The following is a 25,304-nucleotide window of genomic DNA, read 5'->3' on the forward strand; positions in this document are numbered from 1 at the left end:
CTGAGCCATCAGCCCAGTGCCCGACGCGGGGCTCGAACTCACGGACCGCGAGATCGTGACCTGGCTGAAGTCGGATGCTTAACCGACTGCGCCACCCAGGCGCCCCTGAATGTGGACTTTTGACGTGCCCTGATCTTGGACCCTTTGTCTCCCAACTTACTTCCTGCAGGGTGGGAGAATAGAGGTGGTTTCACCTGGGACCCAGGGGACCTTGGCCAAATCTCCCAGCTTCCCAGCTCTGTTCCTCCCCAGGACCTACGGCATGGCCAGAAAGACTAGTCCCATCTCCCCTTAACTGGTGGTTCACTCTGACCAGGACTTTCCCTGGCCTCCCTCCAGGAGCCAGTTGTGGACCTGCCTGGAATTGGGAAGGTGAAGTGGGGAGGTTCTGGGCTGGACTTCTCACTCAGGGCTCTGTCTTCCCCTGTCCAGCGTCCAGTGCTTCTCAGACACAAACCAGATGAACACGCACAACCTGGCTATTGTGTTTGGACCCACGCTCTTCCAGACAGATGGGCAGGACTACAAGGCTGGCCGTGTGGTAGAAGACCTCATCGGCCACTACGTGGTGGTGTTTAGCGTGCGTCCCCCGCCAGTGGGCAGTGGAGGGCAGGGACGGGCCCCTTGGGTGGCAGTGATCATCTGTCCCTGTGTCTTTCTCCTCCCAGGTGGATGAGGAAGAGCTGAGGAAGCAGCGGGAAGAGATCACTGCCATTGTGAAGATGCGTGTGGCTGGCACTGCCAGCGGGACCCAGGTGAAAGACTGGGCCTGGGGTAGGGTGCTCGGGATAGCTGCCTGCGCCCACTTTCCCCGCCTCTAGCTGAGCCCTGTCTTTTCACAGCATGCCGGTGACTTCATCTGCACAGTGTACCTGGAGGAGAAGAAGGCGGAAACCGAGCAGCATATCAAGGTGAGAGCTAGGGACCTAGGAGCCAGAGGAGCAGAGAAGTCAGGCTGGGCCAGGCACAGGCTCAGGTGACCAGGGGAGCAGGGCTTCTATCCCAAGGGGAGCCCTGGTTTGGAACCTGTGTCTGGCTGGTGCCAGGGCCTGTCTCTTTGCCTCCTCCCCAGACGGTGGTCATCGGGACCACTTAGAGACACCCTCCTAGTATCCCAGGACCCAAAGGGTGGGCTCGGCCCCTGGGTCACAGCAAGGTTGTGGGAGAGCAGGGGCAGGAACAGGGTAGGCTGACCTCTTCCTCCTTGGCCACTGCAGATCCCAGCAGCCATGACAGCTGAGGAGCTCACCCTAGAGATCCTGGATCGCAGGAATGTGGGCATCAGGGAGAGGGACTACTGGACCTGCTTTGAGGTCAATGAGAGGGAGGAGGCAGGTAGGTGGCCACCAGGATTTGTGCAGGGTATGGTGTGGCCTGTACTTGTCTGAGCTGCTGCCCCAGTCTGTCCTCCCCTACCCCACAGTGTGGCAACAGTGGTGGTCAAGGGAGTCTTGGACGATAGATGCTGCTTCCACACTGTCACCTCCATGATGGTGGTGGTGGCATGGTGGGGGGCCGGGGGGAGTTGAGGTGATGGCTATAATGTGGCTGATGGGAAGGAGGTTGATGGTATCAACTGTGACGGTGCTTTCTCAGAGTCAGTGAGAATGGTGTTCTTGCGAGGGTGGCGATGCTGAATTTGATAATGGGATTGACGGTGAAGGGGGCAGTAGGTGGTGATGACCGTGCAAGAGGGGTAAGGCAGGGTGGGGTGGGGTGGTGTTTGTAAGGGTGGTTGTGGCGGTGTTGTGAGGGTACCTTGGTGGTGAAGACAGTGATAAAGGCATTTTAGGGTGAAGGGTGGTCTTAATGGCAGTGGACAATGAGGGTGTATCTGTCCATTTGTTTTACTGTTATTTGTTGAGTGCCAGACACACAGCCCCTCCCCTTCATGGGGGTAAGTCTCACATGGAATAGACATTAATCCTGTGGCCACAGTAATAAACATACAACCGAGGCTGTGATAACTGCCTTGAGTGGCCACTAAAGCTTGTAACAGGGTCTCTGGCTACAGAGTCCCTACACTAGGAGGTGAAGAGTAGGAGTTGCTTGGTGAAGGGGGAGAAAAGCGTCTCCAGGCAGTGGGAGCGGCACAGGCAGAGGCCCTGTGGTGACCATGGACATCACCCTTTTGAGGAGCTAGAGATAAGGGCAGTGAGGGGGCTGTGTCACGGGGTGGGACTGAAGACAGAGGCAGAGGCGGCCACCCAGCCCGACAACAACGCAAGGCCCCTGAAGGGCTAGTGACTGGGAGTTTGGAGAGGTTGCTGCTTGCCGCTGGGTAGGGAGAGGTGAGGAGGGGAATGAGAGCACATGCAGGAGACCCCTCGGAACGCCACAGTATTAGTCCAAGGACAGATGGTAACGGGGGCCAGCGTGGCAACAATGATGGACAGAAGTAAAGAGATTTAACATATGGAGGGAAGAGGGGGAGGAAGCTGTGTTTCTGGCTTGAATGGCTCGGCAGGTGGTGTTTTCCCCAACGAGGACACGGGAAAGATCACTGGCTTCGGTTGGAACAGCTTTGGTCCCAGCCAGTTGTGTCAGACCTGAAGCTCGAGCGTGGAAAGGGTAGTCCTGATGGTGATGTGTTGTGGCGCTGGTAGGTGGCGGGAGTGGTGCTCACTTATGTGTAGGTGATATGTGGGTGTGCCAGCCCTCGGTCTCTCAGTAACAGCGGGTGTGACCTCCCCCCAGAGCGCCCCCTGCACTTTGCGGAGAAGGTGCTGCCCATCCTGCACGGGCTGGGCACGGACAGCTACCTGGTGGTGAAGAAGCACCAGTCCATGGAGGCCATGCTGCTGTACCTGGGTAGGTGGTGTGCCTGGGTGGGTGGCGCCTGCAGGGCTGGGCAGGCTGGTGGGTCCCTCCATCTGAAGCCCAGGCAGGAGCAGCTTGGGCAGAGGGTGCCATGTGGGCAGGCCTCTTTGGTGGCTGGGGCAGGCTGGGGCAGTTTCCTTCATCCTGGCATGCTCCCCTGGGTGTCTGTATCCATGGGCAGGGGGTTGGTGCAGCCCACGCCCACTCCCGTCTTCCCCCAGCCAGCCACGTAGGCGACACCAAGCATGGCATGATGAAGTTCCGTGAGGACCGTAGCCTCCTGGGCCTGGGCCTGCCCTCAGGTGGCTTTCATGACCGATACTTCATCCTCAACAGCAGCTGCCTGCGGCTCTACAAGGAGGTCCGGGTAAGTGACCCAGGGGGTCGTGCCCTGCAATGAGCGTCTGTACCCAAGTGTGCTCACACACCCATTCACAAACATTCGCCAGTGTCTGCCAGTGGGAGCAACCCCATCGCGGGGTCTTGGGGTGGCACAGTGGTGGAGGAGAGCTATAGACTGTCAGGAATCTTCTGCTGTGGCCCTTGGTGGCCACTCTTCTGTGCCCTGTAGCCCCACTAGGCGCTAGTCTCTGGTGCCATCACGTCAGGCTCATGCTGTCTCACCTGTGCCTGTGCCTTGTCACGGCACCCACAAGAACATGCGATGTGGTGACAGCCCCCGTCGTGGCCCATGCACATCTTGTCACTTCACAGGCTGTACCTCCTCCATGCCCACTCTGTCCACATGCCAGGCGGCCTCCCAGGTCTTGGCACCCTGCCCCCAACATCTTCTGCACATACCTGCCACATCCTGCCATGCACCACCACACACACTGTCCTGGCTGTGGACCCGGACCTCCTTCTTCCATAACTCTGATCCTCTATCAAACAGAGCCAGAGGCCATGGAGCGGGGCCCCTGAGACCGTGAGTAGCTGTGGGCCAACTGCTAGCTGCCTTACACCACCTGGGGGCCAAGTGAGCCTGGCGGGAGCCTGGGGACACAGCCAGAGCTCTTCGCTACCTTCAGGCATGGTTCCCTGCCCTCTTGCCTATCAGCACTGGCTCCCGTCTTTGGGCTTGTGTCCTGGGCTCCTGTCCTTCATCCCCACCCATGCCCCAGAGTCCTTTTCCCAAGAAGGTTGAGCCCCCATCAGTGTGATGCTTTACAGTTTTCCAAAAGACTAGGTGTGGAGGCTGTGGAGCCAGTATCAGAGGCCCCTAGGTTTGAATTAGAGCTCTGACCCTCATCTCCTGCCACCCCTGGAGCCATCCTTGTCCCAACCATGGAGAGAGTTTCAAGACTATCAGAATGCCCATGCTACTACCCTGATCCTAAAATGCTGGGGTGAGACTAAATGGGCTTGTGGTATAGTTCACCTGTGGTAGGAGTTCCCGCTCAGCCTCCCTGGCTGGTTGCCAACCCTTACATGCACACTTCTGGGAGAGGGGAGCTTATCCACTCCTCCCTTGGGACTGCCCTATCCCTAGAGGGATAGTTTTGCCGGGAGAAGGCCCTTGCTCAAGTTCAGCTGAGAACCTGCCACCTGTGATGCTCCTGTGGGTTCCAGCGATGCCTTAGGGGCCACAGAGCATAGATGCGCTGTAGTAATGGGCAGCAGAAATGTATTTCCAATCCAAGGGTCTAACCGGATCTCCCATAGCTATTCCCACCAGTGATTCCAGCCCTTCCTGTCCCTTGCCTCTCCTGAGGACACTGGGCAGGCCTAGCTGTCATGGAGGGAGCAGAGCAGATAGACCAGGATCCTCACCTCCCTCTCTTTGCACATTATACCTCTACTAATGCAGCCTGGGCTCCTACAGATCCTCGTAGGCAATGCCTCCTCTTCTCTCTTTTGCCTCCCTCTATGATTACTTACTTCTGGGCCTGTTCACCCCTCCACTCAGTCTCCCTTGGTTCTGGGATGTTATTTCCCTGATGCCCTCCTTATGATGGTGCTTGGAGCGGAGCAAGACCATCATTGTGGGCAGAGAGGAAGGAGGGTGGCTGAGGCACCTGAAAAAGCAGTTGCTGATCCCTTAGCATGGAGGGAAAATGGCACGAGAACTAGAGAAAGGAAAAAGATCTAATGTTTAAGTGAGCCAGATTTGGTGCCCAGCCCTCCACATACTAGGACATGTCCTCCCACTAGCGTCCTCCGGAGGAGGGGTATTATCCCCATTTCACAGGTGAGAAAACAGGCTTCGAGTGCCTTGCCTAAAGCCATCTCTAGGTAGCCCCATCAGAGCTCGAGCTCTTTATTCCTTGAAGTACAGGAAACAGGGACTCTTTGGCAGAGCTGATCAGTGCTGCTCTCTGAATGGCAGCCACACCTCTGCCCTGACAGAAGCCCCAGGAGGGTGTGGTTTGGCTACTGAGGTGTTGATAATTCTGGCATTTGCTATTTTATGGAGGAACAGAACAGAATATTTGAAATTGGGACAACACCCAGCAATTCAGGATATGCGAATACCCAGGCCAAGGCCTGGGCAACTTCCATTGTTAAAGACCTTGAAGCACCTGGGAAAGGCACATTCTAGAACAGTCTTGGCTCCTGCAGAGGTCTTTGAGCATCAAGGGGTGAATTTTATTCTTTCCAGTGACCTCATACCTCAGCAATGCTGGAAACATGAGCTCTTTGATTAGAAACGAAGTCCTGCGTTGTCTGATGTACCCCTCGCTCCCCAAATCTCCCCCTCAGCCTTCCTGTCTCAGCCATACTCCTGTCACACACGTGCTGCGCATACACCACACACACCAGAGCCTGAGGGAGTGGAGGCCTGAGGATTGTTTTTTCGAATTTTCAGGAAGCCACAGCCTGGTTTGAATTCCTTGATTCCCACAATTCTCTCCACGCCCTGACTGGAACCGTTGTTTCTGTCACACCCACGAGCCTGTTCCTTCCACTGTCAACTCATCTACTCCTTGCTTCTAGTTCTCCCTCCCTGGCACCCACAGCTCAACTTCCTCCGAGCCCTCAGCCTGCTTTCCATTCCCTCAGCCTGCTGCCTTCCATACTTGCAACATGGTTTTCCCCACGTCCTTTCTTCTGTCGTGCCCAGAGCCTGCTGTTTTCATGTCTACAGCCTAACTTCTTTTGCAACCTCTGTCTCAAGTCTTTCCATCTCCACTACCTGGTTCCTTCCACCCTGCAGTCTGACTTCTTCAGCACTCTCAGCCTTGCTTCTTTCCTGCTGGCTTGGAGGTTTCTTTCTTGTATTTGCCCACCCCTTATTTACAGCCTGGTTTCCGACCCCACTGCCCGGTTTCCTCCCTGTCCACAGCCCAGTTTCTTCCAGGCCCCCTTGGGCACTCGGTCCTCAGGGAGGATCAGGGCAAAAGCAAGGTGAAAGGTCTCTAGTAAGCCCTCTTTTTTTTTTTTTTTTTTTTTTAATTTTTTTTTTTTTTCAACGTTTATTCATTTTTGGGACAGAGAGAGACAGAGCATGAACGGGGGAGGGGCAGAGAGAGAGGGAGACACAGAATCGGAAACAGGTTCCAGGCTCTGAGCCATCAGCCCAGAGCCTGATGCGGGGCTCGAACTCACGGACCGCGAGATCGTGACCTGGCTGAAGTCGGACGCCTAACCGACTGCGCCACCCAGGTGCCCCTCTAGTAAGCCCTCTTAAACCACATTCCCTGTGACAGCACCCAAGTCTCCACTTATCTAGGCAGCTCATCCTTTTGCAGCCTCACAGGGAGTCTACCAATCCCTGAAACTTTCCATCTCCCTGGCCATCCCTTAGTCCCTTCTTTTTGTTCCTGCTAAGGAGCCATGCCTGGGAGTGGCTAGGAGTAATGGTGGGAACAGGGTGGAGGTGGCTCAAACTTTGACCCCCAGTTTTGGTTGTAAGTGAGTCCCCCTCCCCTACCATCCATCCTGGTGCCCTACTGGTGCCGGGAGCCTGGTGGGGGCAGGGCTTCGAGCAGGTGGCTCCCAGAACAGAAGGAAGGCTCATTAGCTTGACTTCCAATTAGCCTTTACCTTGGGGGTCATTGCTCCCATACCTCTGCCTCGGAGCCAGCCTGTTCCTTCCAACCCCAGACCCATATGCAGAGGTGGGGGCCAGAGGTGAGCATGTCAGTGATCTGGTGCCCCTCCCCAGTACATCGGTCTCTTGCTTCCTGACCTAGACCACTGGAAAGTTCTTCCTTTGGTCTACCAAACAGCAGTTCTGCTTCAGCTTGAGTCATTAGCCTTCCCCTCGTGTAACCAAAGAGCTAGTAATTGCTGACCCCACAGGTCTTCTGTTCACACGGTCAACCCTGGAGCCTCCGTGGGGTGGAGAGGGGCGAGGAATCTATAACCGGAGACAAACAGACCCAAGCAGCCAACCGAGGCTCTCAGATCATACACGCTCATTCAGTTTGGTGCCAGAGGGCGAGGTGCAGACTTCTCCCTCCATAGACAATCTGATTCAGCTGATGCTACAAGTCAGTTCTCCAGTTTGTAGGGCAGCAGGAAGGGACTGAGAATCACTCCCTGGTCGTCCTGCTGGAACGGCTGCCTCGGGGACTGAGGGTTGACTGTCTGATGCTGCTGCAGGGAGAGAAACCTGGGGGGAGTGGGGAGGTTAGTTGGGCTGGATTGTGAACAGGAAGGGCTTTGTCAGGAGGTTCCCTGTGCTGGGATGCAAATGGGGGGTGGGAAGAGGGAGGAGGGAGGTACCCAGTCACCCCAATTCCCACCCTGACCGACTGAAGTGTCATCCCTCTGCCTGCCCCCACCCCAGAGTCACCGGCCTGAGAAGGAGTGGCCCGTCAGGAGTCTCAAAGTCTACCTGGGAGTGAAGAAGAAACTCCGGCCACCGACCTGGTTAGCCGGGGGCCTGGGAGAGCTCAGAACAGATTGGGGGGGGGGGGGTTGCGGCACAGTGGGGGCTTTGAACTTGACAGGGGTTGATACCATGGTTCTGAAGGTGTGGTCTCCCAGACCAGCAGCCTCAGCATTACCTGGAAACATGTTAGCAGCCCACATCTTGGTCCCACCACAGACCTGCTGAGTCACAGATCCTAGGGGGTGGGGCCCGCAGTCTGTATGGTAACAAGCCATTTAGGCGACTCTGATGTTTGCTCATGTTTGAGAACCACTGGCCTTGATTGAAATCCTGTCACTGACTACCTCAGGGATCTTCCTGTGCCTCACTTCCCACATGTGTAGAATGTGGAAAATAATGGTGCACCTGTTTCAAAGGGTGGTTGTGGTATGCTTTTAAGTGGAAAAGTGATGCATCGCCACTATTATTGTTGTTAATTATAGCCACCAGACTTGGTTTTCTGACTTTCTCCTCTCATCTGCTGGCTGTGCCTAGCTGTCTCTCAGAGACTAGGGCAGGCCTGGGTGGGGTGGCATGGGTATAGGGAGCCAAGGGCCTGGGAGGCTGGTGTGAGCTGTGAGAGGAAGAGGCTGTGGCCAGAATGTGCCGTGCTTGCAAGAAGGCCCTGAACTGTGCCCCTCGGCTCTGGCCCAGGCTTCTGGGCTCCGTCCCGGGCACCTGGGCTGGGAGGCCTCTGTGGGCTGGCAAGTGACTCCATCTGCCCCTCCTCTGCAGCTGGGGCTTCACAGTGGTGCACGAGACAGAGAAACATGAGAAGCAGCAGTGGTGAGTAAGGGCCCTGGCCTGAGACCCCAGGTTGGGAGAGATGGTTGCATGTTCCCTTTGGTTGGGTCCCTTTATTGTCCATATATGCACCCTGCCTGGAGAGCCAGGCGGGCTGCTCAGCCTTGGCAGTGTCCAGATCCGTGCCCTGCCCCGCAGGTACCTCTGCTGTGAGACACAGATGGAGCTCCGGGAGTGGTTTGCCACCTTCCTCTTTGTGCAGGTACCAGCTCAGGGTGGGGTCCCGTGAGGCTTCCATTATGGAGAATGGGTATGTTTGCTTCTTCACTACATAGGGCATCAATTGCATCAAGGAGATTTTGAGTTGCTTTTAATTCTTTTCTTCACTCAGCAAACCCTCCCTAGAGTCCACTTTGGTGCAACCTCAAGCCAGGCATGCTAGAGACAGAGTGCAGACCCCTGCCCTCAGGCACTGCCCATGTAGAAAGGAAAACAGACCTTGAAGTTGCCTGTTAAATAGCCCCATGTGGTCAGTGTATGGAGATAGAGAAAAGCCCAGGGACCCTACCCGCTGGAGGTGGTGGGTGTGGAGGGGAGGCAGCAGGGAGGGGGTGTCATAGGAGCTGAGTCTGAGGATGAGGAAGCCTTCATCAAGCAAAGGCGGTTGGAGGTGGGGGGGGGGGGCGGGGGCAGGTCAGGGAGGCTTCTAGGCAGAAGGAACAGTTTATTGAAAGGCATGGCAACAGAACCACAGATTGCCCAGTGGGGTGTAAAGAGAAGCCAGGAGTACCAGAAGCTGACACTGGAAAGAGATTCAGGAGTCAGATCTGAAAGAGCCTTGAAGGCCATGCCAAGGGAGCTGAACTTGACCTAGTCAGCAGTTTTCAGGGAGAGTTTTAAGCAAGAAAGTGGTGTGCAAGTTTGCGTCTGAGAGGGCTCGTTCTAGATGTAGCGTGCAGGGGAGGACAGGCTGAAGGAGTGAGGCGGCTGCCACAGTGGGCCAGGTGGGAACAGGCTAGGAGGAGCTTGGAGCCAGAGCAGGGCTGGGGTGAGGGGTTGGGAGTGGGAGGGGTTGGACTTAAGCCACAGATTTTAAATGAGAGCTCAGAATTGTTTAGGGAAAAGGCTGACAGAACTGTGCCAGGGCTGTGGGCTGAGTTCTTTTAGCCCCGAGCTTCCTGGTAGTCAAGCCTAAAGGGAAACAGGCAGATTCTATAGTTTTGTGGGTTCCTGGTGAAAGAAAGCACACACATGTTCCTCTAGAACTGTTTTCTTGGTGCTGCATTCTTGGAGCAGTTTGTTTGTGGACCTGGAGGTGGGGGTTGTTGAGTAACATAACTGGCTGGGTTCTGCCAGGGATACAGTCATGTTCTCCTAACAGCTGCTTCTCATATCGACTGGGATCAAAGCTGAGAGGGTCACCTCAGATCATAGCTGGAGGCGTTTCTGGGAAGGGTGGGTGGATCTGGAGCTGAGTGTCTGGGTGAGCTGAGTGTCCGCCTCTTCCCCTGCTCCCCAGCATGACGGCCTGGTGTGGCCCTCGGAGCCCTCCCGTGTATCCCGGGCAGTGCCTGAGGTCCGGCTGGGCAGTGTTTCGTTGATCCCTCTGCGCGGCAGTGAGAACGAAATGCGAAGGAGTGTGGCCGCCTTTGCTGCGGACCCCCTTTCTGTGAGTAGTTTTCCATTCCTATGGGCAGAGCCCTGGGACCTGGCTGCTGCCCGCCTCCCACCTGACTCACCCGATTGCCCCCTGGCCCCCTCCCTCCAGCCTCCTAGCAGTCCTGACGGGCTCTTTTGGTTCATGTAGCTCTCAGGAGCCCCCTCTCTACCTGGCCCTGGGGACCCCGGCTGACCTGAGCACTCCCAAGCCAGCACTACAGAGCAGCTGCAGAAGCTTCAGCAGGGCCGCTGGTCCCTGTGAACCTTCACAAAGTGCTTATGGAATCTGGGCTTCTGTACCTTCCCACAGCTCCTCCGCAACGTCTGAGCGCAGAAGCCAGCCCCTGGCTCTGAGACTCTGCCGCCCTGAAGCCTTCCTGTTCAGACACCCTCGTGCCCTGCGTGCCTGGTGTGAACCAGCAGGGGATGCATGAGGAAGCCGCACCCCACATCCCACATCCTGGTTGCAACATGGGGTTCCCTGGCCAGGAAGTGGGGGGGCAGCAGGGTCTGCCTGAGGAGGACCCCTCATCTGTTGTCTGGGTGCTTCTCCTGGCCTGGTCTGGCCTGCTCCCCACTCCAGGGTCACCCACCCTGAGTTTGAGGGGTTGGAGAGATGGGATGTGCATCATTCAGAAACTCTGGAGGACCACCATCCTTGCAGAGGCTCGAAGCCCTGGGGCCCCCGCTGGAAGGGAGCCCACCCTCTTGTCACAAACTCCAGAACAGCAAAAAGTGGATGCTCTAAAGGAACACTCAGCTGGGATAGGGAGGGAGCTCTTGGGTAAGTTTCTCTATAGCCTAGAACTGGGGCTGGGGGACTTGAGGAGCCTCCTCTGGTCTAGGCTGACTGGGAGGGCCCAGGCTGCCTGGTGCCCCTTCCCCACTTTGGGGGCCTTTTGATAATATAAATATATCTGTATATTTTATCCTACGGTGCTGAAGCCTGTGATTGGTTGGGGGTTTCAGGTGTTCCAGTGTAGGAGGGGACAGGAGTTCAGGAGGCCCAGAGGTGAGTGCCTAGTATCCTGAAGTGGGGGGGGGGGGGGGGGGGGGGGGGGGGGGGGGGGGGGGGGGGGGGACGTGGGCCCTGTTCTTTCCAGGCTCTGAGCTGTTTAGCCACTCCCTCCTGCCCCAGGCAGAGCCCCGGCCCAGCTCCATGCCACCCCAGTGCATGCCTGTGCAGTCAGGGTGGGGAATACCGGTCCTGACCCTGGCCAGGACAGACCCCAGCTGGACCAAGCTCCTTTCCCTGCTGTAGTCTAGAGTCTGGGCCGGGGCCTGGGTGTGGCATGTGAGTGATCCAGGGCAGCCCCTCACCAGCCCCTCTGAAACACCAGGTCACAAAGTCACAGGAGCTTTATTAAATTAGGAAGAAGAGCCTCGGGTGTCCCTTTATCCCTATGCATGTCCCTCTGGAGGAGGGCCCTGCCTTGCACCAGGAAGCTGTCCTCACTGGGCACTGCCTGGTTGTCTCCTCCAGGAAGACAAGGCCCTGGCAAGTGGGGGAGATAACGAGCTGTTCAGAGACCTATTTGGGACTCCCTGGGAAGGTGCCAGACACCACATTCCTGCCTCTGCCTGGAGCCTCATTAACGGCCTCTCTCCAGGGGCCCAGCAGGCAGACAGGCTGACCTCCCAGCCTTAGCTTCAGCCAGTGGGGCTGGGCAAACAGGGTGGAGATGGGTCATATGATCTCTGATTCATGTGATCCAGCCCTGGGGAGGCCTGTGTATATGGATGGGGTCTTGGGGTCCTGGATTCCAGGTTCCTTGTTCCTGTCTCTTGAGAAGGGGAGGTGGATGCCAGACTGGAATGGGTTTTCTGGTCAGTTTCACAGGCTGGGGCTAAGCCCCTGGAGTCTCCCACTCTTATCCTGCCCTAACCGGGCTGCTCCAGGCCAGGCTGACAGATTGAATGACCATTCTGCCTGCCTGCAGCTAGGCCAAGACTGTTGTCCAAGTGCTCACGGGCTGGAATTCTTCCCAGGATCTGACTTCAGACTGACCAGCTAGTTCTGAGGTGCAGAGAGAGGGTGGGTGAGACTTAGAAGTGCCCCATGCTAGGCTGCCAGTGTCACTGACAGGCTCAGGGACTGGCTGCAGTGACTGAATTGGGCCACCAGGGGGCAGCCGTGGATAGCTCAATGTGGCTGGTCCCAGGACAGGTTCTGGAGGTCCCAGGACAGGTTCTGGGGGCCCCAGTGTGGCGGTGCTCACCCAGACCTTGCTCTCTTGGAGTGTGGGGTGGAACCTGGCCCTTCCTTTAACCCCAAGACTAGTGATATTCTGGAAGGCAGCACAGTGCTTTGGACTCCCAAGATCTAGGAGCCAGGAGGAGAGAATAGCTCTTTTCCAAGTACCCACTGTGGGTCAGCACCTGTGCTCTATGCACTGTCTCCTCCTGGCAGAGGAAGAAAGGCTCAGAGAAGTGAGTCAACTTGCCTGAGGGCCCATAACTCTCCTGAATCAGGGCTGGGGTCCATTTCTACTATCCCACTTTGTAGGGGAGAGGGGTGTCTCCCTCTTCCACACCCCTCCTGACTTCAGCTCTGCTCTCTCCACTTGGCATGTCCAACTCTGCTCTCTCCACTTGGTATGTCCCCTGGGGAAGGGGATCTGTACTGTCAGGAGTTAATGATAGCTTAAAGTGCTAACCCTTGGGATCAGGGATAGCATCCCAACAGAAGCCTTCAGGCCTGAACTTTAATGCATTGTGGCAATGACAGCAGTGTGATGGGTGGGTTATGCCAGGAGGCTCTGCTGGTTGTGGCCACAAGGATTCCTAGAAATGGGGCTTCTTGGGACCTTGAGTGGTTTTTTCACATATTATTTGAGGTTGGGCTGGGGGTGGGGGTGGGTGTGGAGGGTAGATGTGTGAGGAGCCCAGAGCTGGACCTGCTGAAAAGTAGGGAGCAACTCTTGGAGAGGGAGGAGGCTTTCTTTGAGGTTCCCCAAAGCTGGGCCTGAAAGGTGGAAGCCTTGCCAGGTACACGTGGTTGGGAGGGGTGCAAGTTGGCGTGAGGGTGGGTTGAGATGCTGGGAGAAGAGGACTGGGTGACCCAAGTCTGAGTCTGATTGCAGGGGACCACAGTGAGCCCTGGGAGAGAAGGCTGTGGCAAGTCAGCCTGGGTGGTGAGGGCTTTGTGGATGGAGAGTAGGGACAGAACAGGGGAGGGGCTGGGAGATGGGATGGGATATGGGATGCCATCTCCTTCCTGTTCAACTTGCCCACCCTGAAAAGTGTTCAGCAGCCTTCGAGGGCCTCTGGACCTCAGGAGATCCCCAGGCTCTGCAGGAAATCAATGGGACTGGGAAGGAGCCCTGCCTCCTCCCCACTTCCCCCAGATCTTGGGGGCGGGGGGACCTGGAGCTAAGGCCTTCTCTTCTGGCCTCAAGCTCTGGTGGCTCCTGAGCCCCCTGCCCACAGCTTGCTGTTTTGGAAAAGCATGGGTGTGGATGCCAGCTGGGCAGATGCCGACACTCCCATCTATAAGCTCTGGAGCTTTGGCTGAGTTCCTGAGGTCTCTGATCCTCACTGTTCTCATCTGCTTTGGAGATATTAATAGTACCTACTAATGGGAGGATTAAATGAGCTAGTAAGTGTGAAGTACCTAACACTGTCCCCTGATAATCCCCTTCTCAAACATGTCTGGGGAGACCTAGCATCCAGAGTCTTCAGGCCCGATATATATATATATATGTTTTTTAATTTTTTTTAAATGTTTATTTATTTTTGAGAGAGAAGGGCAGGGGTGGGGGGCGGGGACGGGGGCAGAGAGAGAAGGAGACACAGAATCTGAAGCAAGCTCCAGGCTCCAAGCTGTCAGCCCAGAGCCCAATACAGGGCTTCAACTCACAAACCATGAGACCATGACCTGAGCCAAAGTCTGATGCTCAACCAACTGAGTCGCCCAGGCACCCCTAGGTCCGACATATTTTACTTCAACAAGCACTTCTTGAACACCTACTGTGTGCAGTGCTTTACTGAACCATGAGGGGGAGCAGATGAGTAAATGCTGTGGGGAAGGAAGAAGCCCTTCCGGTAGGTGTATTGATCAGGAAAGACTCCACAGAGGGGGTGAGGCTAAAAAGACCAGCATATTTCTGTGGGTGGAGTTAAGAGGGAAAGGTGTCTTCAGAAGAGGGAATGGCATGAACCAGAGGCAAGGTGATGTGAGCCTGCAGTAAGCAGCCTGTGTGGTTGCAGCTGAGTGCCCCAGGGCCTGTCCCCAGTGTCTCTGGTATTGGGGATTTTGCCTTTCTTGCCTCTGAAATACAACTACATTCCAGACAAATGGAGTCCTCAGGGTCTTCCCCAGCCAGAAAAAGGAATAGCTCCTAGTCCTTTAGCTAGCTCTGTGGCCTAAGTGATCCCAGGCTCGCACCTGGGAAACGTCTGTCTGTCTCACATACACACACATAATAAGTACAGCTAACATGAACCTCCCAGCCTCTCCTCCAATGTGACACTTCTTTCAGGAAGCTCTTCTGGACTGTTCTTCTATCTTGCTATGCTGTGTGCACTTAGAATGTGTGTTCACATGCCCAGGTCACTTGCACCCATCTAGGGACTGGCCCGGGGAAGAGCTATCAGAGCAAGGTCCCCTGGTCAGCCCAAGCTGGTCCAGCCCTAGCGTGTCCCCTCTCCCATGCCACTTTCAGCTTGTGGAAATTTCCGCACTTTCTTTGCCCTGGTTACAGCTCCTACTGCTGTATTTATCACCCTGGAGACACAGTGGCACAGGCATACACATGCCACACACACATTCATGCCCTATACACACGTGCCTGCACACCTCAGCCTGCACTTCCAGATGCACACACGCCTGCACGTGCGCGCACACAGACACATGCATGGCACGTGTCTAAACGCCCCCACCACAGAGCTCTCTAGGAAAACTGCCCCTCCCCTGCTCCCCCTCCTCCACTCTCTTCCCACCACCACCCACCTCAAAACACTGAGACCAAAGGGATGGGCTGGACGGCCCTCCCACCACTTGTCAGCCTGGGAGGCACATCCGCCTCCGTAACTACAGCATCCTCCCTCCCACCCCTTCTTCCCCACTGCCCGCTTTTCCCTCCGTCTCTCCTCAGCTTCTCTGTCCTTCCCTCTGCCACTTCTCTATGCTCCTGTCTATGTCTTCCTGCACCTCAGTCATTCTGAGTCCTCTCTTGTCACTCTTGGCCCTCTGAGGTAGAAATTGTGCTTCCTCCCTGCCCTCCCTCCTGAGGGGCTCAGGATGGGGACCTTGTGTGTGGGGGGGAGCTTACGGAGACAGGGATAGGCCTAGGGGACCCAGGGACCCGAGCTGCCTTGTATCCTGTCACTTTCAGCCCCTCCTCCTGGGTGAGGGGAGAACTGCATGCCTGGCACCATGGAGACTAGCGTCATGGCAACACAGCCTGGGTGGGCACAGCCTTCCTCCTCCTAGGGCCCCCCTGTGATCCCCTAGGAACTGCCAACAGGCCCTGAGGAGATGGGCCTTGTTTTAGTGCCCATCCCCAGCTCATACCAGGCCAGGGTACCCCCATCCTGACCATCCGGACTTGCACCCCAGCTTCCAATGCCACAAGTCACTAATCCCCATGGTGGGACATGGCGGGGGCAGGGAGGATTCTCATGCAAGCATGAGCTCCAGAGCTGGGGACCTGAGGGTCTTTTACTGACTGAGGGCCAGAGGTCAGGGGCTTGCTTAGGGGAACCCAGCAAGTCTGGCTAGGCTCCTGACTCTCAGACATCAGTTCTCTGGTCTCCCACCTTCCACCCAGGTCAGTGGTCACTGGGGCAAAGGGGTCATTCCAACCTGGGGTCCGGCCCTCCCCCCGGGAGGTCTCTAGCCCGTCCTTAGTATCGGCAATGATAATGATGCAAATGAGAATGTTGAGCCACCGTGAAGCACCCACAGCCTCCTGGGCTGAGGCTTTACAAGTGTTTTCTCATTTAATCCCTACAACAAACACCATGAGGAAGATACCTCTTGTTCTCATTTTATAGGTGAAGAAACCAAGGCATGGACTTGACAATGTCAGGTGACTAATAAGTGGTGTGGCTAAGAAGAAACACAGGTCCTTCCCAGATGGTGCTGGTGAGCCCCAGCTTCATGCCTGGTGCCCTCCCCAGCAGGCACTCTTTTTCAAAATCACTGACAAACTGTGTTTTCAGTTCTGTTTTTCCTTCTGGAGAGAGTCCATGGGGAGGATCTCGGGCTTAGTCTAAGTTTGGCCTTAGGGTTTCTAGAAGCCAGGGGGTTATTTTTCTAAGAAGGTGGAGAGGGACCAGAGCCTTCCTAGTGTGGTTAGCCCTAGGGAAGACCTGCCTTGCAGTCCAGCAACGCATGTTCACAAATCCCAGGTCCTTGTAGAGTCCGTCCAAGTCCAGGCTGGACCTGTGTGATGGAGGGAGGAGACCCTGCCTCCCGGGCCCAGCTTCAGCTTGTCTACCAACCTGGATGGAGTCACAGTGCAGTTGCCTCCCTCCTGGCTTATGTAATCATTCAAATATAGCAGCTACCTTTATCCCACTGAGTCACACCCCCTCCCGCCCCCAGTCAGGTGCGGGGAGTTAAGGGGGAAGAGGTAGATTAGGGCTGAGTGGGCAGCTCAGGGCCTCATGGCAAGGAGCATCCAGGTGTGCTGCACTGGAGGGTAGTGGAGGTGAGGGAGCTGGGGCCAGGACCCCAGGGAGAGTAAAACTTTCCCCAGAGTATGAAGCCACAGGGCCCACTTCTGTTCTGACCTATCTCTGCTGAAGCTCCCCATCCACGGGGATGCTTCCACAGGGTCATGGCCTTTTTTCCTAGCCTTGTCCCCAGGTGGAAGAGGTGAGGAGGAGGGAGAGGCGGAAGATTACAAAGAAAATGAGGCAGTGGAGGGGGGCGGTAGCCAGGAATCCCTGGTCCTAGGTCTAGCCCTGCCCTTTACTCCCTGTGTGGCCTAGGCATGTTTCTGCCTTCTTTTCCCCCTCTGCACCATGAGGGATGGGATTCCACTGGCTCTGGCATCTTGTGCTGCCTGGTCCATATTTCTGGGGATGACTTCAACCTTAGGCAGAAGACACTTCCAAGTGTCTGGTCTAGCCCCATCCCAGGCTGACTTCCCTCTCTTCCTGTTCTCTGCCCACCCCAACTCTGTCCATCCTCCATGGGCCAGTTCAGCACCCCCTGCTCTCCCACCCCATCCACAGGGCAGTGTAGACAGGAAGGATCACTGGGTTCTGGCCTGAGGGGATAAGCCTTGGCTGTCTCTTCCCTTCCTGCACTGGCCGTCTGTTCCACCACTTCATCCCCCTACCCAACAGGAATGGGGAGCTTCCTACCTCTGTGTGAGGTTACCCCTTCTTTCATAGGGCAGTTCTGACAGATCCTGGATCTGAAGCAGGCTCACAACACCTCAACCCTCAGGCCTGGGTCCCCAAAACCACCTTCCTGAGGTGAAGAAGCCATACCACCTTACAACTGTTCTGGGGCCTGGGGTGGCTTTTTGCTCCTTTGTCAGCAAGGGCCTTGTCACCCATGGTGTGATCGGGTCTGTGCTTAGTGTGGGAACACAGGGAACTATGCCAGGCCCTTGGAATGGAGTTGGTGCTCCTTCGGTCATTATGCTTGGAGTCACAGGTGGCAGCTTCCTGGCTGAGGAAGAGGCAGAGAAGCACTGTGAGATGGCTCCCTGAGCTTCCCACTCTCCCCACCCCCAGGCGTCTGTTGCCAAGAGCCAGATGTGGGCCCATCCTGGTCCCCAGCCAGAGGGAGTCACCCAGGGGTTTTCAGGCCAATGCTCCGTGAAATCCATGTTCCACCAATTACCAGCCTTCCCCTGAGAAGGCTGAGGGATACTCTATGGTCTCAGTCTGCCCTTGGACAGGGGTGGGGGGTGGTTTGCACAGAGCGGGTCAGTGAGGACCCCTCATCTTCCTGTGTCCCCCCATCCACCTGCAGCCTTTTATTGAAGGCTTGCTCTGATGTGATTTTGCACTGAGCTCCAGAGCACACCATTTCGTTTCCACACTCACCTGTGTCTCCCTCCTTCCTACTTTACTTCATCAACATTTCTCACTTGTCCCTGGTTAGGCTGCCCAAAGGCTGGGGACTGGGGCTGAGGTGAATAGGATTTTGGCCTGTTCTTGAGGAAAGGGTGATCCAGTAGAAGAAATTAGGTGAACCTGAGCGGGGGTGGGGGGGGGGTGAGGTGATAGGGCAGATGACAGGGAAGAGCGAGGCAGCCAGAGGCTGCTCAGCCCAGAACCCAGTGACCCCTCCTGCCCACCCTGTCCCCTGTGGGAAAGGGCAGGGTGTGGGCTGAACTGGTCCAGGAAGGATAGGCCAGGATTTGGAATGGGCAGAGAAAAGAAAGAGGAGAGGGAAGTGAGCCTGGGAAACAGGTGGTACCAAGTCAAAGGGGAAGAAAGGACTGGCTTAAGGACTGGACCCTGCTGTATGTGGAGCAGAGGATGGAGACCTCAGGGCCTATCATGAGAGATTTCAGGTATCAGGCTGAGGAGCTTGGCCTTTATCCTGAAGCCACTGGGGAGCCATGCAAGGATTCTGAGGAGTTACCTGACCGGATAGATAGTGCTCGGTGCAGGGTGGAGTGGAATAGAGGCGTTGAATTGGGGTAGGGGGCTGGAGAAAGACCAGAGGAGGAGAAAGTAAGCAGGGCCAGGGGGGTGATGGAGGGAGTGAATACATGGGAGAGAATTACAGAGGGAGAATTGGCGGTGATAGATTTGATACAGGAGGTGCAGGAGAAGGAAGAGGCAAAGCGACTTTGTAGTTTCTAGACTGGGGATTTGAAGTTTGCTGATGCCTTTGATAGACAAAAGATACGTTGGATGTGAATATTCAGGTGTATGGGGGCCTCTGGGATGTTCCCACAGATGTCCAGGAGGCAACCTGTATTGGTTGTCTGGAGCCCCAGAAACAGGGCTGGGCCTGGGTGGGGGTGGGGGTGGGGAGGCACTAGAAGTTGGTGCGTTTGGGGAAGGCTCCAAGCTCCCTGAAGGTGGGGTGGAGAAAGAGGAGAGAGACAGGGCGCGGTGCCCCTGTGAAGAGCACCCATGTTGAGGGGGCAAAAATAGGATGAGCCAGCGAGAGAGACAGAGGAGGGGCCGTCTGGAAGGTGGGAGGGAAACAGGAAGGCGGCGGGAGAGGGCGCTGAGAAGAAGCCGCCTTCTTTGGCAACGAGGAGGTAGCTGGAGCCTGCAGTCCTCGCGAGGCAGTGGGCGCAGGGCGGAGGCTGGATCTCAGAGGCTGCATCTTCCCGTCGCTTCGGGCACCCACCCGCCTCCCAGCTTCCTCTCACCTCCTGCCAGATCCCCAACTAGCAAAAACCGGTGTCTGCTGACCGGCTGCAGGGCGGCGGGCCAGGGCCCGTGAACGCGGCACGCCCCGATCAGCACCCGGGAGAGCGGCCGGGGCCTGCGGCGGGGCGGGGCTTCGCGGTAATCGCTCCGGGCCCTCGGTTCCTGCCGCCGGCCTAGCAGGCCAGATGGAGGTGGAGGTGGGAAGAGCAGGCCAGGACACCGGCCCCTCTCCCCTTTCAGAAGCCTCCCCACCCCCCACCCCCACCATTCCGGCAGTGCCCTACAAGAGCCCCTACCCCAGCATTTCAGGCTGTTACTCCCTCAGCCCCACCAATTCAACCTCTTTAGGAAAAGGGAAGGGAGGAGAGGACTACGGCTTTTTACTGGGAACTTTACAGACATTTCCAAAGCCTTACAACTCTTTGAACTTGGAATTTGTGACCTCTCCTTTCAGATGAGAAAGCTGAACTGAAGTTCAGAGAAGTTAAATAACTTGCCCAGGGTGCATGGATGGCAGAGCTGGGATTTGACCCTCTACCTGCCTGGCTGTAAGTCCTAGAGTACCAGAGTACCCAGTAGTCCTGGATCTTGCACCTCATTCCTGCAGACTTCTTTGTTCTGGGGCAACTGTGGAGTCTGGTGTGGTAGTGGGATGGGAGGAGACCTTCCCTCCTACCTGTCTTGCTTGGGTATATTCCCAGGAGGTTTCTGAAGATGAGGCCTCCACCATCATTTCCAGAGTGAGAGGGCAGAAAGGAGGCTGAGGGGCAGGTGAGGCTTCAACGCACCAGCTTCTCCTGTGCCCGGCAGGTGCCCTCCTTTGAGCTCCTCTGACTCAGCTTCTTACTGCCAGGCTCCTTGGGGCGTGAAGGGGAGTTGTGAGAGGCCAAGACTGGACATGATCCAGGGCCTTGGCTTTCTGGGCCCGAGAAATGCCTTCCTAGCCAGCAGGCATGGAGCAGTAAGGTCCCAGGTATGGGTCAGGCTGAGAAAACAGTTTGCCCAGAGCTTTCAGAGATCTGAAACTAGACCTTCTGGGGCCACAGTGGGAAGCAAAAGCTCCCTCATAGTTTCTTTCCTGACACTTAGTAAGCCATGAGAAAACTGCTTTCTGTCAGCCTGGACAGGCCTCCTGCACAAGCTGCATCATTCCTGTCCATCCCACCACCGCTGCACCTCTGTGCCTGTTAACAGGGATTAGGTTTTCACTCAGTCTCATGGGCGCTTCTGCATGGATCCTGTTGTGTGTGGCAGGGGTCCTTGTCCCCACAGGTCAGAGAAGTGAGGTTATTGGTGAGGATTACACATGGCCCCCATAGCCTGGAATATACCTGCTTTTCCTGGTCTCCTCCTTTTAAAGACTCAGCTGATATTCTCTTCTACAGGAATGCTTACCAACCCCAGACTGGGTCAGAGGCCCTGTTTGGGCACTACATACTCTGTGCTTCCCTCTGTCACACTACAAGTCATTTCATCTCCTGCCTCCCCCCCCCCCACCCCCAACCCCACCACACACACACCTTGACTGGGTGCTTCTCCAAGGCAAGGAGCTGTCTGAGTCATATATAATGAAGTTGGCCAATGACAGGTTTGTGAACAAATGAATAAGTTAGTGGAGGAGCCAGCATTTGAACCCCCATTTCCCGCCTCAAGGTGTGGAGCATTTTCTTTTATGTCCAACAGGCCCTCTGCTGAGACAACTCCCTACATGTCCATTGCCTAAAATGCCCCAATTCCATTGGGTTAAGGCTTCCTCCTGAGGAGTCCTCTCTGGCAACAGGGCAGAGGTACAACAGTCCTCTTCCTATGCCTATAACCTGTGGACACTGAAAACCACGTGGGCAAGTTGTGCCCACAACTGCTAGTACAAGTGCATGTTTCTGGGCGCCTGGATGGCTCATTCAGTAGAGCATGTGACTCATCAGGGTTGTGAGTTTGAGTCCCATGTTGGGTGTAGAGATTAAAAATAAAATCTTTGAGGCGCCTGGGTGGCTCAGTTGATTGAGCGTCCAACTCTTGATTTCGGCTCAGATCACGATCTCACGGTTCATGAGTTCGAGCCCCACATCGGGCTCTGTGCTGACAGTGTGAAGCCTGCTTGGGATTCTGTCTCTCTCCCTCTCTCTCTGACCCTCCCTCACCCTCAAAATAAAGAAATCAACTTAAAAAAATATTTTTTTAAAAAAGTGCATGCTTCAGCGTCAGCTCCCACAGTGTCCCAGCTAAGCAGAGCCACCAAGAGCTCGACTCAGTGACAAAGCTCTGAGTTCAAAGACCATTAACAAGAGCACCCAGAGCCTCCTGCATCCCCAGCTCTATGCTGGGGATGCACCCCCTATACATGATACCGACTCAGGGAGCCCAGAGGAACTGATTCTGCCTGGAGGCCCAGCCCTTCCTTTCTTGAGGAGGGTGAGAAGTGTCCCCTGACCCTGAGAGCCTCTGTGATGGGGTAGCACAGGGTCTGGGTTCCGTCCATCTGCCCCTCACCCCAGCTCCCATTCTAGTCAGTGCACAGTGCAAATCCTTCATCCTCCTACCTCTCTGGGTTCCTCAGTCTGTCTGCCTGTCTGTATGTCTGTCTGTCTCTCTCCCTCTCTCCCCTCCCCCATTTCCATCTCTGCTTTTTTTTTTCTTCTTTTCTTTTCTGTCTTTGTTCCTCTGTGTGTGTTTTCCCTATGCCTCTCTGATCTCTTTATATTTCCATCTTGATCTCTCTGGAGCTCTGCTCCCTTTCTTCTTTCCTTCATGTATTTCTCCTTCCTGTCTGTTTCTCTCTGTCTCTGTTTCTGTCTCTGTCTGTTCCTCTGTGTGTGAGTCTTTCTTTTCCTCTCTCCCAGCCAGAGTCTCTCTCTACCCCTCCCTCCCTCTCTCCCTCTCTGTCTGGGCCTCTCTGTTCCTCCTCCCTCCTCCCTCCCCCTTCTGCATTATCAGACCTGCTCCAACCTCCTCCCGGAGCCAGCCTAGCGGCAGAGGCAGTGGCAGCCGGAGAGGTGGGAGCAACTGGGGCAGCAGCAGCAGCGCTGGATTGGGGTATTGAGTCCAGACTGAGTTGGGGACAGGCTACTGCTCTTGGTCCTTGTGCCCACTGGGCCAGGCACCCTGCCTGGAACCCCGGGCAGGGTGGACAGGACGAGGTGCCACCTTAGTCTGGCTGGGGAGGCAGACGATGAGGAGCGATGGGGCAGGCATGCGGCCACTCCATCCTCTGCAGGAGCCAGCAGTACCCGGCAGCGCGACCGGCTGAGCCGTGAGTACTATCCAGGGGCTGGGGTTTGGGTGAGCGGCTGCAAGGCATACCAGGGACTAGGGTCCTGGGAGTGCCGCTGAGGAGCTGGGGTTGGCGTGGAGCTGAGCCACGTGGGAGGATCGATCCTGCTCCTGGGCGCCCCGTTGCTGGACTGTAGCCTGGGGCGGGGGGGGGGGGGCGGCTCTGCACAGGGGTGGGGGTTTCAGACATCAACCTAGGGGGTGATGAGGGTGGTGTCCCATAGAAGAGGCTGGGGGAGGGGTTGGTAATGAACCTGAATTATCCTTTCAGGGGCTAGGGGTGGGGGGTGTCTCTGCAGGGAGTTCCAAGGAGATCTGGGGGGCTGAGATAAACTGGTTCAGGACCCTAGAGAAGGTGAGATGTCTGTGACCCAGTGTTGTGTGTGTGTGTGTGTGTGTGTGTGTGTGTGAGAGAGAGAGAGAGAGAGAGAACAAACATGAATATGAATAAGTGGTGCTGGAACAGAATAGGGTCCCGGGCCACCGCCTTTTGTGGGACTGGGATTCATAGCCACTAGTTTCGGCAACTTTACCCCAAAACATCTGTCCCAGAGAGCCACGAGGCTGGTTGAATGAGGCCCCTGTGCACCAGCCTCATGTGCATCCACGTGCATGGGTGCACGTGCAGGTGAGTGGAATGGGGGGTTCTGTGGGGGCTCCCCTCCACCATCTGAGGGCTGCTGAGGTGGGGGGCAAGGGATGTGTGTCTTCAGGTCAGTGGAGGTGCAGTTCTATGCCTGCACGTGAAGGTGTGTGTATGTGTGTTACAGGTGTGAGGTGCAAGGGGACCTGTGGGGTGTACAAGGGCCTGTAGAGTCCTTGGTGGCTGAATGTGCGGTGGCCTGGCAGGATGTGTGAGCAAACCTGTGTGACTGTGAGAGGTCATCTGCACACGTGTGAGTGCAGGTTGCCGTGTGTGTGGGTGTAGGTGTGTGTGTGTTAGTTTGAACGTATGTGTTGGCACGCATGTTAATCTGTGTGCCGCGTCTGCAAAATAAAGTGACTCAAAACTGAGCACGTTGTTTGATTCCACGCACCTTCCTGTTTGTGTGCTTATTTGTTAGTGCGTGAATATTAGTGTTGCGCTGTGTGTGTGTGGCATAAGTGTTCGGGTGTGGGTGTGTGATCGTGTGCTGGTGCGCTTGAGTGTATATTGGTGCCTGTGTGGCTGGTGTACGTGTGTGTGTCTCTATGTGTGTGTTCATCTGACTGTGCGTGGGTGGCTGTTTCCTTCCCCTGCTGGTTGAGGACACAGCTGGGACACTGTGACCCACCGAGGCAGGGCGGGGGTGGCTGAATGTGCGACCACCTCTGTGAGCCCAGGACAATTCATTCTACACCCTGTGGGGAGATGCAGAAATGAAATAGGCAACAATGGCCCTGCCCTCTGGGGCCTCCTAAGCTTCCTAGACATAAAATGGCTTGAGAATAATTAAGCTTAAAGATCAGGATCTAGGTAACAGGTGGGGGTGGAGTGGGAGCAGCATAACAAAGGCCCTGGGTGGGGATCCCCCTATCCCTGGAGCAGTGAGGAGGCTGACCAGGTTGGTAGCAGCCGGTCCTGCAGGACTTTGAACTCCAGGCCTCTTGGGTTCTATCCGGAGGGCCCTAGGGAGTCCAAGAAGGTTCTGTGTGGTGGAGGGACAGAATTCTGTGAGTTTGAGAAAGCTTCCTCAGTGGCATGGTCAAGGTTGGACTAGCAAAGAGAGACGGGACAGGGGGGCCAGGCCACTGTGGACATCAGGGAGGTCCGGGGCCAGGTGGGCCAAGGGGCAGATGACCAGGGCCTTTCTGAAGGGAGAGGTTGGAGGGCTTAGGAAACGATGGGATGGGGGACGTCGAGGTGGTTCAGCTTGGACTCAGGTGGGAGATGCAGTGGCAGGACCTCAGAGGGTCAGGATGTTGGAGGGAAAAGCTGTTGGAAAGCTCAGGCCAACAAGGTAGCAGGAGAGATCCCCTGTAGGACTTCTGACCAGGGTGAAGAGGGTTGGAGATCATGGAGCCGTGGAAACTGAGGCTATGTCTTTGTCAACCTGCTCTGGCTACGAGGCTGAGGCTGAAGCTCTTTATCAGAGGCAAACTGAGGCCTCTTTCCTCAGGGCCTGCAGGGGACCTGTTGGTTGCCTGAACTGGGTTGGCTCAGTGAGGGTTAATTGCCTTTATGCTCCCCACACCCCCCAGTTGCCCCTGCCCACCAAGCAGCTCCTGCCACTCTTTCTGCTTCCCACTCCAGCCTCCTGTCCCTGGGGACTGCTGATGGCTTGGCTGGGATCTAGCCAAATAGGGGAGGCAGAGCTCCCAGCAGTACCCGCCTTCGGTCTTAATGGCCTGGGAGTCTCACCCTGAGCCGGGCTGCTGTCGGGTCAGGTCTGTGCTCCCCAGGCTCCTGCTGCTTGGGCCTGTACAATCTACCCACTTGACATGCTCCTGTTCCTGCATTTCTGTGTCCATCCATTCATTGATTCACTCAACAGCGACTCTCCAATGCCTGCTTGGTGCCCACGGGGCTGGTCACTGGGGACACAGAATGGACCCAGACCCAGACCCTGCTCTCAGGGACTCCCGGTCTGATGAGGGAGGCAGGAGTGGAGACCTATAACCCTGCAGTGTGAACAGTGCTGTGCAGAGGGAAGCCCCTGGAACTGTGGGACCCACACCAAGCTGGGGCTTCAGAGGATGAGTCACTTGAGCTGCA

The 25,304-nt window shown here is 56.1% G+C and overlaps 2 protein-coding genes across 10 annotated transcripts in view; both read left to right on the top strand.

The window, feature by feature from the left end:
* Positions 1-10,973, top strand: part of ARAP1 (ArfGAP with RhoGAP domain, ankyrin repeat and PH domain 1) — a 67,264-nt gene extending 56,291 nt beyond the window's left edge. For 4 of the 8 annotated variants that reach the window (XM_045484122.1, XM_045484124.1, XM_045484123.1 and 1 more), the window contains 12 exons: positions 433-580; positions 669-755; positions 843-911; positions 1,218-1,335; positions 2,698-2,811; positions 3,042-3,187; positions 3,713-3,745; positions 7,553-7,635; positions 8,372-8,422; positions 8,579-8,642; positions 9,900-10,049; positions 10,188-10,343. In XM_045484122.1, coding sequence (XP_045340078.1) covers positions 433-580; positions 669-755; positions 843-911; positions 1,218-1,335; positions 2,698-2,811; positions 3,042-3,187; positions 3,713-3,745; positions 7,553-7,635; positions 8,372-8,422; positions 8,579-8,642; positions 9,900-10,049; positions 10,188-10,232 — 1,108 coding nt within the window. In that variant the 3' untranslated portion in view covers positions 10,233-10,343. Of the gene's footprint in view, positions 1-432; positions 581-668; positions 756-842; positions 912-1,217; positions 1,336-2,467; positions 2,603-2,697; positions 2,812-3,041; positions 3,188-3,712; positions 3,746-7,552; positions 7,636-8,371; positions 8,423-8,578; positions 8,643-9,899; positions 10,050-10,187 lie in introns of those variants that run through there. The other 4 variants (XM_045484125.1, XM_045484126.1, XM_045484127.1 and 1 more) reach the window with 4 other exon arrangements.
* An 11,313-nt stretch (positions 10,974-22,286) lies between these two features.
* The window catches only part of PDE2A (phosphodiesterase 2A), a 94,538-nt gene continuing 91,520 nt past the window's right edge, over positions 22,287-25,304 (top strand). For both annotated transcript variants that reach the window (XM_045484133.1, XM_045484131.1), the window contains exon 1: positions 22,287-22,589. Coding sequence is in view for 1 of the 2 variants with exons in the window: in XM_045484131.1 (XP_045340087.1) it covers positions 22,519-22,589 (71 nt within the window). In the remaining variant the exon portion in view is untranslated. The remainder of the gene's footprint in view (positions 22,590-25,304) is intronic.

This window comes from Leopardus geoffroyi, chromosome D1, assembly GCF_018350155.1.
Source record: "Leopardus geoffroyi isolate Oge1 chromosome D1, O.geoffroyi_Oge1_pat1.0, whole genome shotgun sequence".
In the NCBI taxonomy this organism is placed as follows: domain Eukaryota; kingdom Metazoa; phylum Chordata; class Mammalia; order Carnivora; family Felidae; genus Leopardus; species Leopardus geoffroyi.